This window comes from Limanda limanda, chromosome 5 (genome assembly GCF_963576545.1).
Source record: "Limanda limanda chromosome 5, fLimLim1.1, whole genome shotgun sequence".
NCBI classification, from domain to species: Eukaryota; Metazoa; Chordata; class Actinopteri; order Pleuronectiformes; family Pleuronectidae; genus Limanda; species Limanda limanda.
Window position 1 is genome coordinate 17,539,822 of NC_083640.1, and position 18,952 is coordinate 17,558,773.

At 41.8% G+C, this 18,952-nt stretch overlaps 1 protein-coding gene across 1 annotated transcript in view; it reads left to right on the forward strand.

The window, feature by feature from the left end:
• Positions 1-18,952, forward strand: part of grid2 (glutamate receptor, ionotropic, delta 2) — a 436,646-nt gene that overhangs the window by 249,058 nt on the left and 168,636 nt on the right. The window contains exon 3 of the mRNA XM_061071705.1: positions 6,546-6,833. Within this exon, the coding sequence (XP_060927688.1) occupies positions 6,546-6,833 (288 nt within the window). The remainder of the gene's footprint in view (positions 1-6,545; positions 6,834-18,952) is intronic.

Sequence of the window (18,952 nt, forward strand, 5' to 3'; positions counted from 1 at the left end):
GAAGTGCCAGAAGTCAGAGAACTTCAAGTGATGCATTTCTAGAGCAACAAAGTCAAAAAGGGCATGTAATCTGTTTGCTCATACTACCTCCCTGACCACATTAATGCAAGCGCTAATTCCCTCAAGGAGTTCACCACACACACACACACTCACACATACTGTATATAACGCAGAGCACTGTTTCAGCCTGCCAGCAGTGTGAGTAAGCATCTCTCTCTCTCTCTCTCTCTCTCTCTCTCTCTCTCTCTCTCTCTCTCTCTCTCTCTCTCTCTCTCTCTCTCTCTCTCTCTCTCTCTCTGTCTGCCACTCAGTGCTTTATGGCACGGTGCACATCAGCAGCAGTTTGGAGCTGCGGATCTAGAACAATACAGGAAACAATACACAGACACAAGTAGGTCATCCTAACAAACACGCACACGGTGAAGATATACACTCTCAGCTGTGACGCTGCTGTGGATGCTTCCTCTCTTTCTGTCAGTGAGTTTCCGATGGGGCCAAAACACTTGATTATGATTCCACGCTCTTTGTGCTGCCAGGTCGATACTCCGGATCCCTTTCATTCAGCTTTAGATAAGTGAGCACCTCAATCATGCTGTAAACAAACTCAGTTGTCAGATAAGCCACCAGAAAAAATGTGTAACTGATATATCCCCTCACCAAGGGGTTATGAAGAGGGGGAGTTTTCACCTGGAAAAGCTAAAGATGCTGCAGTGATGCTTGATGTATTGGTCAGTGCACGCGCCAACTGTGACGTCGACACAACATCTAATGTACTTGTACTGGAGGCGTGGTGATTTGGTGCAGTCCTTTCTTAAAAGGATAGGGGTTGCCGCTGAGAAAAGAACAACACAGACAGAACAAGGCAAAGAAGAGGGAGAAACACAAACCCCTCCAGGAGCACCACTTCAGGCTTTTTGCAAACTTCTATATCTTGACAAATCAGGGGCAAAGTTTTCCTGCAAAATGTCTCATCATTACCAGCCGTGTCTGCAATCTCAATAAACCAGCTATCTGGGAATCTTTATCCTCCCTTAATTAAGAGTCATAGAGATGTCTGTAGACACTAACTTGTTGGTAGACTCTGGTCTTCAGTTCAATCCACGTCGTGCTAGATGCGTGCCAAGTAAAAAAAGAAAAACGTTGGAAGTTGCAAGACCAGCTGAAATGATGCTGCCTAGTCTTGCTGGCACAAACCGCCACGTGCAAGGAGAGGAGTATCGAGCATTAACAACACTTTAGTCAGCAGTGGGGGGGGATGGGGCGGAGTAATTGTAATATGTTGGAGAAAAGCACAATATGAACACAGGCTGTTCCTAAACAATTATTTCTGAATGCCGCGAGGAAGTTGTCTGTATAATCACATCGATCTAATACTCTCTTAAATTCTGGTCCACTTCATGTTTTAAATGCACATATCTCAAAATGTGATATAACTGTATCAGCATTTTAGGGCATTTCAACACCTGCAAACAAAGTTTTATGAATTTCTACTTTTTATATATTCCTTTTTCATATATCCAATTCAGTGCTTTTGGCTAGCACTGTCCGAGTGATACTTTAAAGAGTATCTAATCAGACATGCAGGCCAAAAGGGGAATTCCCAACTCTCTATATGTTTTACTCCTTTTACAACTGTGTTAAAATGTGTGTCCGAGGCTTTCTGACTTACTCGAGAAATGTTATACAGCTGCACACATACAGACGCTCTTTGCTTTTTTTTCAAGTATTGATTTCCTCGCTTCCCTCTGTCTTTCTCGTACTTTTCCATCGTCAATCACTGGCTCGCAGAAACTGGACGACTATGTATCAGAGTGATAAAGTGTGTGTGCTTTGTGCGAGCGTGTGGCAGGAGGAGAGCGGCTTGCAGAGACACAGGCGGCAAGCAGAATCAGTCACACCTGGGTGCAGGTGGAGTGCTTGCAGTCCATTTATTCTGACAGGCCCGGGAGCTGAGGAGGGGGCTCGATACCATGCTCTGTTGAAGGCAACACATGTAAAATACACACTGACATCGAGAACATGCACCGAACCTGCATGTAGACGAGACCTATGTAAACCAGTGTTCACTCTGAAAACAAGCTGGTGAGTCATAGTGGTGGGTTTGTGTCCTGCAGGAACCACGTAAAAAAAAGGCCTGATGAGGAGATGAATTCCCACGACATTGCATCAATGATAAATAAATAAATATTCTGAGAGCTGATGAATAAGCAAAGTAGATGAGTCACAGAATAATCCCTGTGGCCGACAGTCTGAACCCTCTGTGGAAGACTGACATGCACATCTCTCAAATAAACAACTCTGCATGACTGCTTGACAGGTCTGAGCTGCTTTAGCGAGATTGATCCTGGAATGATTTATCATGAGTCAGTGTGCGGCTCATGTACAGGAAGGCTGTGTATGTGTGTGTGTGTGTGTGTGTATGTGTGTGTGTGTGTTCTCATCTGTGGGTTGGCTATGATGGTGGTGGTGATTTGGTGTGTGTGTGTGTGTGAGGTTTAGTGGGTGGTTATGGTTCAGGTTGAGAGGTGAAAGATTCCAAATGGCTGCATTTTGTAGTTGTTAGCACTCCCACACTCTCACTCTCTCTCTCTCTCTTGCTTTGCTCTCTCTCTGTGAAATCCAAATCTTTTCAATGTGCTCAAAGTGCAGTCATCGTACGCAGCAGTTTCTCTTTAAAGTGTTTGCAGGATCTGAGGAAACATTATCCATCTGTGCAGATTTACATTCAACTCGTCCTTCGTCACTCAGGCTCCACTTTTTAGAATTAATCATACACTTTTAAACCTTTTATAGCAAGGTGTGTTTTTGCGAGGTGCTTTCAAATTTCCCTCAAAGTCAGGTATTTGCCTCAACAGCATTTACAGCTCTTTTCTCATTTTCACTCTCTTTTAACCGTCGTCTTCTTCAGAGTGAGGTTTAAAAAATGGGCTGGGTTAACACAACGGGCCCTTTAAGTCATTAGCAAAGAGTATTAATGAGCCTGGTGCTTAGAAGCCCCCCCTGCAGACTGGAGAGTGTGTGATGTAGTGGGGATGAGGGCACTAATTCTCTAAAGTGCCCTAATAAGTAGAGGATTAGCAAAGCCTTCCATTAGCCAAAGCCTTGATGATGCTAAGCTAATATTCAGCAGCGAGACATGAGTGAGGCGGCTGAAGCGCTAGTTAGCATGACGGCTATGGAATCGGGATAATGTAGCTTATGATACATGACTGGCTTATAGAGCTCAGTTATTCAGAGAAATGCATCCTAGCACACACAAGCTTAAAATACATTCTTACTTAAGGTTGACATGTTGAAATAAATCCACAGGTGTAGTCTCTGACATCAAGATGCAATACTCAAATATTAAGGTGGCGGTAGATGGAAGGCAAGACCTGGGTTCATTGGTTTGAGAATAATGGCTGTGACTAAGCACTGGGTTGACACAGTGGAGTTTAATCATATATTGTTACGCTTTAATTAATTCCTCAAATCAGGATCTGCACAATGGGTTGTACGACTGAAACTGCTTTCACTTCTACTCATTAATCATCTGCATCAATGCTTGAGGAAATGGTTGCCTGAAATAACCCTTAAGCTTTTTGCCTTTCTATAGCAAGCTATTGCCAGTTATCTACAGACAGGGTTTTGTGTCTATGTATTTATATATATTGCTTCCTAATTAGATATATTTCATTGATCTTAGTGATAACTAATCTGGATGGACCAGCTCCAGTAACACTTACATTTTCTGCATTAAGCTTCTTTTGTTAACTAATGCAGGCTGCACAGGACAAGAATATTGTCACATTAAATTAGTTTTAGGGCGACAACGTTATGTAGACCTCCAAATTAAATCTCTAAATTATACTTCAACTTCTTGGAACAAACAACAAAAGCAAAGAACCAGTGTGCCATCAATACACGGACAGACACACACATGCTGGGTTACGTTATGACTTATAGAACTTACAAAGCTCTTTAAAATCCAACGCATCAGGTTTCTATTTGAGCTTTTTTGGAGCCAGAGCCTGCACCGTGGCAACAAGGAGAAAGACCCTCAGTATTGAGGTCTCACCGCTGCATGCGCTCGACCAAATGCAAGTCAGTCCCAGCTGTCGATCACAGTATTGCCACATGGTTTTATTGCACCCAGTAACTAATTATAACCAAAATTTCCCATCTACTAATATGGAGGAGACGGTATTGACGACCTATAATGTAGCCAGTCACCAGGTGGCGATCAAGATGCATTAGCTTTACTTTTAAGGAGTGTTTCGGTTGTCCATCTATAGTGGACACAAATTGATATGGTAAATGGTAAATGGATTTGTATTTATATAGCGCTTTTCTAGTCTGATGAAGACCACTCAAAGCGCTTTACAGTACAGTTTCACATTCACCCATTCACACACACATTCATACAGTGCATCTACTTGCAGCACTTTGTTATTCTATGGGGGGCTATTGAGGGTTCAGCATCTTGCCCAAGGACACTTCGGCATGCAGATGGTTCAGACTGGGGATCGAACCGCCGACCTTCAGGTTGGAGGACGACCACTCTACCCCTCAGCCACAGCCGCCCATGGGAGATTTGTATATCGCAAACGTCAGAAATATATTGGATATTTCTCTCTCTCTCTCTCTCTCTCTCTCTCTCTCTCTCTCTCTCTCTCTCTCTCTCTCGCTCTCTCTCTCTCTCTTACACACACACACACAATCACAGTTGTATTCTTCTGTTTTATTTATTTTATAAGCATGACTCTCCTCAGGCTCTTATTTCTTGGAATGTCTTGCTTCACTTCTGCAGTGTCAACAGATTAGTCTCTGTGGCATTAAACAGGCTCACTGTGTGTTTTGATTGTGTTTTTTGTGTATGTATCTGTGTGTGTGTGTGTACACTGTTCTCTTTAAATGTTTTACTCAGCCACTTTTCGTAGCAAGGATTTGAGTCTGCTACAAGTGAAGTGAACACCTAAGTCTGGTGCTGAGGAGCCACATGGGAGCAGAAGTGAAGGATGGATAAGGGCTAGTAAAAAGGAGCCAGAGAATAAGCGCAAAGTGTGGGTGGCCATCTGGGTAAAAGCATCTGAAAGTCTGATGGTGGGAGGCAGAAGAGGTGTGAAAAAATAAAAGGAATAAAGAGGCGATGAATCAAAAAATGGTTGGAGTAAGGGAAGGGTAGAGGATAGATGGATGCTTGTGTTGCCACAAGGGTAAACAAAATATGAGGGAGAAAATGGTGACTAAAGATGGTGGGAGGAAGAGGAAAGGTGCTGAAGAAGGGATGTTTAAAAAAGGAGGTGGAAGAGGAAGGCTGCACAGTGAGGACAGTGCACGGCATTATGTGGCGCTGTTAGGCAAATAAAATGAGAATCACTGCAAGACTGCCGCTCTGAAGTGATTGGGGCTGAAAGGTAAGCACTCGGGGGGGTTGTTTTAGACAAGAGGGGAGATAACAGCGGAGAGGGTGGAGAGGGTGGAGAGGGTAGGAGGTAGAGGTGTTTTTGACGCCACTAGAGGCCTGGGAAAGGATGAAAAGAGGAAAAGGAGGTGAAATAAGCACAGATAGTGTCTCAGAGCTGAGAAGCGTTTAGGCAGCACGGCACCAGCAGCCAGGGGACTGTGGATCGTCTCATCGGAAAGGAGGGAACATTTTACAACATGGTTTTCTATTAGGCTACATCTTTGACTGCACTTTTTTATGGCGCGATACTTTAACAGTCTTCTATATAAGACTGCCGTATATATATTGTATTATTGTTCAGGAAGTAGCCTGGAGTTCTATTCATAATGTGAACATTTGCACAACTGTTTTACATTTCAGGCTTAAGGCTTCACTTGACTTTTATTCAATAGCTAGAATAATGCTTGCTGTCAGGTTGCTTTTGTCATAATGGAAAAATGAAAATGTGAAGTGATGGAAATTTGAAATGGGTGAAATGGCCACAACCTGAAACACTGGTCATTGTTCTCTGACTCGATTGTAATAGACGGGCAAAAATAAGAATGAGTGTTCCGCACCAACTGTTTTTAATGATGCAGTCTTTTTTCATAAAGGTGGCATTTTCATCTGTGTCAATAAATGTCTAGTATTGTTTTATTTATGTTTTATAGGAATATCACACCCTGAAGACAAGCCTGTTTTATGGACTTTCATCATGTCCAGGGTTAAAATGAGCCTCGAGCTTGAAATGAGAATCTTAATAAATGAGAGTCTTTACATGTAACGCAGAATACACTCCCTTCTATCATTACCACTCATCCCTCTCTATTTCAAGTTACCACAAAGCAGGTTGTGTATGACTCTAGCAGCTTTGGTTCTCAAAATGACAATGTATGAAACAAGAAAACAATGCATTTTTCAGTTGGTGCTGCAGTGTGGTGAACTGTAGAATAAGAATGATTTGCCTCGCTACCCTCTTTGCACAAATTATTACTTTGATCAAAAAGGATGTTTACCGCCAGTGGTTTCTGACAATAAAAAAGAGTGGTAGAACCATTGCCTTTGTATGGTTTAAAAAAAATAACCTTTTCCTCTTCTGTTTTCCTTCTCCTCCATCCAGCCTGCGAGCTGATGAACCGTGGTATCCTGGCCCTGGTCAGCTCAATCGGCTGCATGTCAGCAGGCAGCCTTCAATCTCTGTCCGATGCCATGCACATCCCCCACCTCTTCATCCAGCGTTCCCCAGCGGGGAGTCCCCGCTCCGCCTGCCCACCCACCAGTCGTGTCCCTGGAGCCGATGACTACACCCTACAGGTCCGCCCACCTGTCTATCTCAATGAGGTCATCATGCAAGTGGTGTCTGAGTATAACTGGCAGAAGTTCATCCTCTTCTATGATTCTGATTTTGGTAAGAAAACACTTGATTCATCTCTTGTTGATGTCATACAATATTGAATTTATTCAACATCAATATTGTCACAGCAGTGGTTTCCCAGCACTGTTGGGACCTTATAAGAGCAAACAGACGTCTATGCTCTCTCCTTCTCTCTGTCTATGGCAAATGAACACAGACGAACATTCACATACAGACATGTACATGCATATTCATATGCATGAAAACACTGAAGGAGGCTGACACATGCATATGCATGTTAATACATCGTTATGCTGGTGGCACATCAGTCTGCCAGTGTGTGTACGCCGTATCATTTTGCCCTCCTTCTGCGTCTCTCTCCGTCTCTTCGCCCCCTCTCTTTCCAGTCCATTAACTTGAACATTACATGAGAAAAACTCTATGTCCTTTTATATAGTGCCACTCTGTTCCTTCTCTTAGCCGCTTTCTGCAGAAATATTGTTTTGCTGTTTTCCAGGAACACATGTATTCAAATGCACAGGTGTACTTTATACATGTGAGGCTTATACAACACGCTTGATTGTGTCCTTTTTGTCCTCCAACACCTTCACATCATCACATTCCTGTTATACACGGAAGTGGTGCTGCAAACTCACACACCCTGTCCATTATACAGACAAGAACCATTAAAGCTGTGGTTTACACCTCACATTCTGGGTGCATGTGCAGCACGCCATCGCTGATCTGCTGCGTCCTGTGCACGTACAGTATGTCGCTCGTGCAGGGAGTTTGTCTGCTGTAGAGCTGCAACATGCCTTGTTAAAACAAAATCGCTTTTACTTTGAAACAGGTAAAGGAAGTGTTGCAAATCTTTATTTTTGTGATATATTCAACAGATAGACATTGAAACTGTGGTGAAAGATCATTTTCACTGTATTTTGCTGTGAACTGGCACACAGAGACAATTGGAGAGACCCTGACTCACGAGCGGTGCGGCTCACGTGGGCAGCGTGGCTGCTCTAACCTGATAACATGGGCACTGTGATGAGAAAAAGATGTTCTACCAAGCACATGCGCCGCTAAGGCATCACGTTCGGCCCCGGGCGTTAAATTAACTTACTATCGCGTTGAGATAAGGACTTTGCCACATGTTCCCCTTTATGTATGAAGCTAATTCAACTCTTGCTCACCCAGAGAAGACAATGCCAGTGCACTGCATCTAATGAGCTGAAACGCATGTTGCATTCTGATCACCTCAATGAATGCTCTATCTATCTTTATCGCTTATCCGTTGAGGGCCGCAGGGCCGCTGAAGCCAATCTCAGCTGACACCGGGTGAAAGGACAGGCCCAGTGTTTTGGTGGCTAATGAAAAAGGACAACCTGTGACATTACTCATTGCTGGGTGGTCAGATTTACAACACACCTAGGAGTTAAAGCCAGTACAAAACAGTGTTAGAGTTGTCTGCCTTTAGTATTTTAGCGTCAAATTACTGCACGTAGCCATAATGGGGCTCCTTCACACTCATCGTGTTGAATTAACACAATTAATGTGTTGTTGCATTGATCTTCACAGTGATCTCTGGCAGTGGAGTTGTTTTGCAATGTGTTCTGCCGACTCAAACACGAGGCATTACAGCATTTTATCTGCGTATCGAATATGTCACGTGAAAGTACTAACTACTGCACTCTACCACGCCGTTAATATCGGATGCATATTGAACAGAGGCTTATGTGGCCCTTCTGGAAACGCTCGTCCCACACTGCAGACGTCAGCACAGTTAATACCATAATTAAATTAAAGCAACATTTGGAAAGAGCATTTCCCTCCAATCTGCACAGTTATTGGCAGGTAACACGGCTGAGATGGCCAATAACCAGTCCTCCTCTGTGTGTCTGTTACACATGAAGTAACAACTATTGTCAGCCTGAGTCATGATGAATGATTAAGCTCAGGGCGAAACATTGTAGTATTAGTATGTCAAAACCAAAGAAGGAATCTCCTCACATGTCGAATCTTGATCTTACAAGACCTCTCCCTGAGGATGGATGATGATTAATTTTAACTTCAACTTTAAATTCTGCAACACAGTCAAATCCGCCATTACACACTTCGACTTCTTGACATATGCATTACAGTGACTAACAAATAAATTTACGCCTGTTGGGGAGAAGGTCTTTACTCCAACCTCAACCTGGCCCTAATCTACACTGTATAGGCAAGAGAACCATTCCCCCTCCAGACGGACAATTTTCAATAAATTTGTTTCCCAAATGTGGCAAAGTTCAAACATAGTCAACCCTATTCACATTCAATGCGCACACACACACACACACACACACACACACACACACACACACACACACACACACACACACACACACACACACACACGTTATTAACCCACTTAAATCCCTCTATCCCCTCTGTGCTCTGTGACCACTGATTCAGCACATGAATCCTCTGGGTTTTGGCAGTGCTGTTCTCTCAGCCACAGAAGGCCCTTTAAAGATATCGCCATTGATCCCTAATGGCCTCACCCAAGGAGAGAAGGGGGAAGCTTGAATGTGCACGAGAGACCCAGAAAGAGAAAAAGAGACCGAGTGAGAGAGAGAGAGAGAGAGAGAGAGGTAGAGAGGAAGAGGGATGGCCTTTTAAGATGATAGCAATGTTCCCAAAAGACATCGCCTTTGCACAAGGAGAGTTCTTCGGAGAACAGACAGCTGAGTGTGTCGTCTCAAATGAAGCTGCGTTGCAACTGTCCCAATCCCTATTTTCAGCTCTACTGGTCCGTCCCGGACACTGAGAACACATGTTTTTCTCTCTAATATCTCTCTCTCTTTCCTCTCATAGTTTCTCTCCTTCTCTCTCCCTCCATCTTCCTTTCGTTTCTCTTTCCTCTCCATTTATGCTCCCTCTTTCTTCCTTTCAGTCGTCCCTCAGGTGCCTTGTACTTTTAAAGCTGATATATAATAAAAAAAACACATGAGTGACACATTGCTGTTGTCGAGCAAATGTGAGAAGTAGCACTTAGTGGTAATAACACTGTTGGCATTTAGATGATTTGTTTTGTTTTGCTTTTAGCCAATGAGAAGAGGGGCCCCAGGCACAATATTAAAAGGTTATAGCTGGAGTAAAGAGCCTTTTCAAAGTATGCTGCTTGTTAGGATGCCAGTCTTTTATTAGGTGAAAGTGCTCATATTTTGGAAAGACATGCTAGGCTTAATAAAGATGAAAGTCAATACAGACGATAAAAAGTCTTTGGTATTTTCCGCGGTTAAAATTAAATTAAAAGTCGGCCCTCTTTGGGGGATCAAAAAGACAATATGTCAGACACACACTGTATTTGCTCTGGTGCTTAAAGGGACAACTCCTTAAAGTTTTTTTCATCTAACTAATTCCACAAACATCTGTCTCTCTATCTGTCTGGCTGAATTTAGTTCAATTTTACCTTCATTATCAATAGAAAATAAATAAACGGGTGACGCGCTCTTTAGCAGTCAGTTGGAGCATTGAGTCTGTGGACCGAGTGGAACACGTCTTCTTCTACGTCCTGGGATAAACTACAGCATTGGTTCGCAGGTGGCAGCCAATAATGTCTGTCCCACCTGATCATTTTGATAATCTTTTTTTCTTTTCACTGTGTAGAACTGACACAGACATTCACGAGCGTTGCAATACTCCGTCATCGCAGCAAAGTTCAACGAATCACTCAATAGCTTATCAGACCTCTTGAAAAGCTGATAATCAATGGAAAAATAACCCCAGCTCTGTAATTCATTTAAACTTATTCATTGTCCAAGCATTTAGGAAGAACATTGACAAATTGTCCTTTTTGATAAACCAGTTAGGATGGACGCAAAATGTTCTAACTTCACTCCATAGGCTGTATATAAAGATCTCTGCATCAAAACGTCTAGCTCGCACTCCCAAAAAAATATTGAAGAAGTATTTGAGGAGGACTCAATATTGAAAAGAAATAATTCTGTATACCTCCGGAGCATTAATACCAAGCTTACAGCCCATTCCAAACAGGTTGGTTTCAATAGGGCACTGCAATAGTTTCCTCAACTGAGAGGATATTTGGAATCTATTGTTGAGCTCTTTTTAAAATGCATCATGCAATCAATATGTTAAATCCGTGTCCACCTATAAGATAATACCATACAAGCCATGTGTGTCATAATGCAGCCCATAGATGCTGCAGTGTCATGGCTCTGTGCCATGTGCTCATAGTGCTGTGGGTTGGAGTTCAGGTTGTAACCGAAGACCATGGTCATTAAACACGGCTCCCTCACCTCACATAGTGCCATCTAATGAAGCATGGTTATAGTTTAAAACAAAATGTCTTTCCTCTAGATCGACCTCCTTCCTATCTCTAAACTCCCTCTTGATAGTGTGCCCATTAGTAATTCATGAAGTGAGAACAATGGAAAACTCCTCTTTCTAAACTTTACTCCCCAGGGTTGAAAAGTGTGGAAATGTCAACCCCTGTCTCCCGGGTTCATACAAAGAAGAGGAGTTATTCCCATGTTGTGTCTGTTGGTGTTGAAGTGAAGAATGTCGGCTTGTTGCAATGTCCATTTGTAGAGAGGGCAACAAAGAGAAATACCTGAAAGGGTAGGTGGTACTTAATGATCAGGTAAAAGATTAAAAAAAAGGATGAAGAGAGAGAGAAGGTTATAAAAGGCCTTTGTCACCCTGTTAAAACAACAAGTGATATTATGTTGTTAAAAAGTGGTGGATGTCAAATCTGATTGGATAACATTGAGACCTTTTTAAATGTGAAGACACGTAAAACACATGAATTCTTTAAGTGCTTAAATATAAAGAAAAGGTAAATACTCTGTTAAAGCTGCTGCATGAAAAATCAACAAAAATTACATAGGTATAGGTGAAATCAGATAAAGGATTGAAATACAAGTACTGCTTTGGTCCTTCAGACTGTTTTTATATATGAAATCATCAGATAGTAAATACTGGAGCATAGTTGGCGAAGCAAATTGTTACTGTTGTGGTTGCTGGAGGTGAAGCTGCTTCATCTACATGTTATACACAGTAATGCCAGATATTGGAGAGAAAAGATAAGTTCTGATACACAAATCGATTGTTGGTTTTCTGACCTGTTCTCCAAATGACAATTTTGGGCAAAATATTGGCTAATTTGAAGATTTATAAGCTAAAATGTGACACGCAGCCTTTTTTATAAAAATCAGAAGCCAAAAAGATTGGAAACTGCTGGTTAAGTCTTAAACAATATTCTGCATTATGAAAGGTTTTTGCAAAGCTGTCAAATAAATGTAGTGGATTCGAAAAAAGAATATCTGGAGGAAGAAAGTAGCAGAAAATCCGTATCTCAAAACGCTACTTCACTGTAGTTTTTAGTAAATAAAGACAGGCAGTAGATAGTAAGACATCAAGCAGAGACTGGAAACAGGAAGGTGCAGGAGATGCTTTAGGGAGGATACTTTTGGGAATGTTCTTGTTGAAAAGCTTTGACTTCCAGTGAATAAAAGAAATACGGAAAACAACAAACACATTTTGATTCTTTAAAGAACAAAGCGAGATCTTATTTAAGCGTTTTTTTAAGATGTTCTGTTTGTTGTCTTATGGTGTAGGCAATGAGTATGAGTAAATATTTAAGTATAAACAGAATAGCAGAGCAATCATATTTCTTTCCATGCATCAGCTTGTAGAGAAAATATTGTTGAAAGTCTATTTGATATATTTTTCCAGGTACAGACCTATGTGACACAGCCTCTACTGTGAGAGGACATGACTTGAAGCTCTAGTGACACAGAAGGCACATAAAGGACTTGTGTTGGTCCTGTGAAGGGGGAAGGAAATAAACAAGGATTAATGAGTCAAACCTCAGGAAACTCACAAGCCTTGAACTGGAGGTTTGTAAGGACCATACCTGGAAATAATGAGCCGCCATATTTGAACCATACCAGAATTACAAGGGACAAGGGAGGTTGAAGAACAGCGAGGGGCGCATGACGAAACTGACGAGCAAATTTTTTCTGGAGACAAGGGAAAAACGGAATGATGAGAGATGAATAGATAGATGAAAAGATGGATTGATTTCAGCAGCAGGGAAGGGGGGGGGGGGTTGTATGTTCAAAAACACCTAACAGCTATGCCAAGTGAGACATGAGAATGTTGATGATGAAAGCAAATTCAAAGGAATGGAGGCAAACAGGTGCATTCATGAGGCAAAGACCAAAGATCTACGAGCTTTATTTTCCGGGAGGTCATGTCTTACTCCGTGTCCCCCAGAGTAAAATCCCACGGAGAGGCACAGAGAAAACGAGATAAGAGAGATTGTGGATGTATAAGGAGAAGGGGAATCGTAAAGCAGAGAGGGAATAGAGAGAGAGATCTAAAGGCATAGCAGAAGATAGGACGAGTAAAAGGCATATAAACACATAAACAACCATCAAAAAAAAGGGTGAAATACATTTTGCAGAAGGACAGAAGGGTCTGACCCGAGAGAAGTAGTTTACATCGTTGGAGGACAGCAGGAGATGAACATCATAAGCAATGAAAAGTCGAGATAGAAGTAAAGGGACAAACCAAAGCGAAGCTGCAGCATTGAATGAGGCAGACTGCTTTGAGAACAAGACGTTCATTAGGTGCAAAGTGCTGCGTGGAAGAAGCAATATAGTTGTAATTACAGCATTAACATACTGTTTTATTGTGCAGTATACATTTTATATTGTCTTTGTAGCGAATCTCAGCAGAAGGAAAATATAGCATTTCTTTTTCTGTTTCACAGACTTGGGGAAATGATCAGTCTCCCCGATTGTTGCTTTGTTTTGATTGCAACAATTAACGTAAATTCAATCAATGTCCATATCTTCTGCTGTTTCACTCTTCATGCACATTTCATATCTTTGCTTCTGGTGGTGAAGATGCAGACATGTGAGACACAGTTGTCTCATATTAACCGAGAACAATTGCTGCTTAAATCATACAAGGCATACATCAGGGATTAGTTGTTTTCAACACTGTGTTCAACATTGTGGTGACACACAAAAGTTATGAAAATATACCTGCATCTCAACCTTGCAGCTGTTACATCCAGATCTATTGATATCAATGTTGAAAGAATAAAGAGGGGTTCCATTAGATTTTATGATAAGTGGTAACGTAAGTGTAGCACAAAGGGGAGATTGGGAATGCACTGCCTACCTAAAAGGTGCCAAGCCTTTTGTGGAGTGTTGGTTTTTAAGAGTTAGTTAAGCTCTCAGTGGGGACTTCAGGCATCTGAGGCCTGGGGCTTTGAGAAATAGAAAGAAAAGGAGTGAAAGAGAGAAAGAGAAGGACGGAAATAAAGCAAGAATGGTGGATGAGGATTGGCTCTTAAATCTGAAGGAATAAATGATTTAGAAAAAACAATAGGCAGTCAGCAGAGGGCTGCTGATGCTTGAGGTCCTAAATCATTTTATTATGAAGGTAGATTCCCAAATTTCGGTTTAGATTCTGAGGGCCGGGCACTTAAACATTTTCAGCCACGACTCCAACCGAGATTTGAACTCTCTAGCTCCAGACTCATGAGACGCAGGCATGAATTCCAGTTTGAGGCTTAAATCCATATTTCAGGAACCACTGCCTTTGAGCTATACAACAATGAAAAGCCCGGGGCAGGGTTAAAGATAGCCAGAGGAAAAAACGAGTGCAAAGACAAAGCATCGAAATAGTGATGCTCGGCTACGGTTATGCTTTTCCAAGAATTTAGTTTAATATGAATAAAAAAACATTATTGTAATAGTGAAGGCAACATCCTTTCATCTTCAGAAGAGGTGTAACGATAATGAAACTCAACATTGTGTTTTTAGGGCAAAAGTTTAATACCTGAGAGGAAACACGCGAGGAAATATAACAAGAAATGTCTTGACTATAAAACACATGTGCTACTAGCTGTTGAAATTGCATTGTTATTCTGCTCCCCTCTTTGGCCTGGATGTCGTTTTCCCCTCCTCTGCTGTCCTCTCTCTAAAGTACTGTTCTCAGTGCAGACTCCAGAAACCCATTTTTTCTCAAAGAGTGTGTGATGACCGGTGCATGTCCTGACCAGTAAGAGTATCTTCTCTTTCATGGCTTACTCTTGTGATATTTCCATGCTGAACACAAACACATCACTTGAACGACAAGTTGCAAATAATATTCTACCATTAAAAACTAATACAAGACAAAAAAGATAGACAACTAAATGGTTAAAGTTAGTGAAAGATACTGTTTAGTCTGTTGCAGAGTTAAAAGAAACCAGCACTGGCTTGAAGTTGGATGCAAATGCTCGTCTCCTGCGTGAAATTGACGGACCTTACACATCAAACGTATTCTGTGCTTCACAGTGGAATAAAACCTTGGACTGAACACACTCCCAAATTAGATTCATCTTGATAGAACAGAAAGCAAACAAGGGAAACCGAGGGAGTTTTCAGATGGATAGCCAAGGGAAGAGAGAAAGATGAGAGGAAAGCAAGCAGGGGAGGAGGAGGTAGAGGTTTCTCAACGCAGACAGAGTACCACTGAGCTGGTCGGTACATGCAGGTGCAATCCCTCCTAGCTGTTGGCTGCTACACTACATTAACTCGAGCTTTCACTTTGAGCCAGGGACTTGGAGGATAGATGGGAGAGAAGGGAAGCCTGACGAATGGGGAAAAGAGACACTCACACACAGAGAAACCTTAACAACTCGAAAAAACTTAACCCTGTTTTATAAGAAATTATGGAAAACGTTCAAGCTGATTCACTTATATAAAGTTTGAAAAGCGATGTTGGCATTCTGCAAGGTGATAGAAGGGGCTCCAGGAAGGCCATCAGTATTCCCATCACCAATGATGGAGCTCTTTTATTAAAAGAAACTCTCATATCACTTAAGTCTTCATGTTTTCTACTAAGAGCAGCAGCGAAAACAAAGGGAACAAATTCAAGGTTACAATCATCACTACACAGAGTGGATGAAGTTAGAGGAAATGTGGCATCTTATCCTCCAGCTTGATTAGGTTACTGAACTAAGAAAACATTTCAACCAAATGTACCCAGAACTCTTTACAGGGAATAACAAAGTTATTGTACACTGTACACTGTAGTTTCACTGCAGTCTCAAGCCAAGGGGAGATAAGGCAAATTAGTCGATAACAACCGATAGCTACAAAAAGCTGTACACAATACAGAAGACTTACGCTTTATCAAATCATTTCCTATTACAGAAATCATTTGATTGGGTTATGGTTCAATCACAGACATAACATAAACAGAATTGGTTCTACGCCGGTATCTGTTGGTTGTACAGAATGCGCTATCAAGTGCAACTTATGTATACTGAGGGCAGAAGTACCGGCCGCGGTCTGCTGAGAACTGTATCCTTTACTGGAAAATACGCAAAGCGATCGATGAGTATTTGGTTTTACATCAGGGATGTTAAACCAAATACTCGACCAATCAAAACGCTGAAAACCCCAACCCAACAGTTCCTGTGCTGTACGACCACCTGAGCAGAGATTTTTAGGTTTTCTGGGTTTCCTCGAAACTTAATTTAGACCCTGGCTACTGCAGTGGAGACAGTGGAGCTCCAGCAAATGTCACTAGTTCCCAGGGAAGGTGGAAAACGCAACTATAGTGAACAAAACCTGAAGTGACTCAGGGTCAAACAGAATCTCGGAAAGTTTTAGAAAATGTTGCAAAAACCACTTAGTTGAAGGGGAATAGCATGGCAGCGGTAATACACTCATCCATATTAGATGTGGATGAAGAGGGCTGGGACTGTGGGGATGCACAGTGTCTTTGCATCGGAGACTCAGGGGAGTGGTTGAGAGAGGTGACAGCGCTCGGGGATAAAGCTGTGGAGGTGATGGGTGATCATTGTGTTAATGGACCGGCACTGTCTCCTGAAGGAATGTTTCTTAAACAGATGGTTGCCTGGGTGGGCAAGGTCGCTGAGAATTGTACCTGTCGCTTTATCCGCTATGGTGTCCTGACGCTCCTTGATGGAGAGCGGCTGACAGTCAATGATCCGCTCAGTGGGCGGGGACCACACGTTCAAGCCCCCGACTTTGAACAGCGGCAAAATCAACCGAACTTGAAGGAGTTTTTGACCATTAATGTGTAAAATTGGACAGTGATAAACCCATAGTTTAAAGTCGCATGTCACCATTATTTTCCGCCTTTTTTTTGTGTCACTGGTTACATCTCCAGGCACGTCTTACTTTTGCAGTTTATTATAATTAATGTTAGAACTGTTTCGCACTGTTAAACACGAATATTATTTCTTAAATTAAATGTTTTTTATGATGCAATCTGCAGTGTATTACATAATTGTTTATAGCCTCCACTGCATGAACGAATATCCAACATTGTCCTTAATCACGTTAAATAACATGACAGAAATTCTTTACAAATACACTGTTTTTTTTATCGCAGTGAGTTTGAGTGAGCTGAAGGGAGTGAGGCTGTGGGGGGTTTGTTTTCTAAGCTGTTCAAACAGTGTAGCAAGGTAAATGCATTAGACACACAACCTGCACTATAAGCCAGGGTGGAGAAAGGATGATGATGGAAAATGCAGCCGGACTGACCCTTCAGTCAGTCACTGAGGCAAGCACGCAGATGGAGAGAAGAGCTGACAGGCCGACTAAAAGCTACATGGCGACGAAGAGGCCAAAAATACAGCCAAGAAAAAAAGGCAGATCTGAAACAGTTCAAACACGTGTTGGTGCAAACTGTACTGGCACTAAGTAATTAGTAAAACAAGCATGGCATGCGTGAGAATAAGCTACTTGAATGCTATCCAGAGAGTTCTCTACATTCTTTGATTTCTTTTTGATTTGTTGACAAAAGCTTTTCGATTCTGTTGATTTACAAAGACTTCTTTTTAACCACCGAGATCATAAATCTGTGTAAAATGTGTGTGTAGCTTGGCACCATTGATTATATATATCACAATGCCTGTGACAGCATGAATATGGATATTTAAGAATTGCGAGCTGATCTTAAATCTTCTTTGTGTGTGGGTGCAGGTGCATGTGCATGCATTGGTTCGCAATCATACATCTCTGTGGCTGTGTTTGCCCTCCTGCTTATTGAAGCTCTTTATTGTATTGGAACACAAGCATGATAAACTAAAGTACAGGGTTAAATATCTTCTAAATAAACCTTAGTTGTCAACTGTCGAGTGCCTTGGTTCCGGCAGTAAATGAGAACTCCACACACACATATTTTTAATCAGTCAGTATCGACTGCTTGATGGAATGTTTTTTGTCTTGCCTCCTATTATAAATTTAGATGTAATTGCTATTATTACTCTACATTATTATTTCTGATAATTAATAATACCAATTACCTTTTAATTGCTTGCTACCTCTGTGCTGCTGGACAGATTAGAGCACTGTTGTTCATTCAAGATCCTGATGTCTCTGTTTGCTCATCATACACAAGCACAGGTACCTGCCACATCGTTATGTTGTCGCTAAAAGACTGACAGCATCTTCCACTAATGTTTCAATGTGAAAAAAGGTGTTAATGTGACATCTCTCAAAAAGACCCTTCGCTTTCCTTCCTGAACCTTCTGAACCCCCGTCTGCTTGATATTCTTAAAACCAGTTTCATTTGGGTTTCACTGGGTTGTTCGTTTGTGTGTCTTCTTTTTTGAATTAATTTCTTTCTTAATCAAAGCTGTTGCCTGGCGTGTCTCCACTTAATATGTTGTTAAACCTCCAGAATTTGGCATTGATGCAATCCCACTGTCGCCCTTGCCCTTTGGCCCTTAACAAGTCTAATCAATCCTGTTAATTGCTTAGCCATGGCACTGGAAATGACGACAGTGTCATTCGTTTTCCATATCAAATACATCATTAGGTAGTTGCTTTTCATAGCCACACACACACACACACACACACACACACACACACACACACACACACACACACACACACACACACACACACACACACACACACACACACACACACACACACACACACACACACACACACACACACACACACCATTGACATCATTAACAGCGGTCTCAACCAAAGTGCCTTAATTAGGATTACCTTGACCTGCAATGTAGCTCATTAGGTATGGAGCAGTCTCTGCAGTCCAAGTACTGACACCAGCATCCTGGTTTTGTTATCATACAAAAATAACCCTTAATAGAGATAATTATG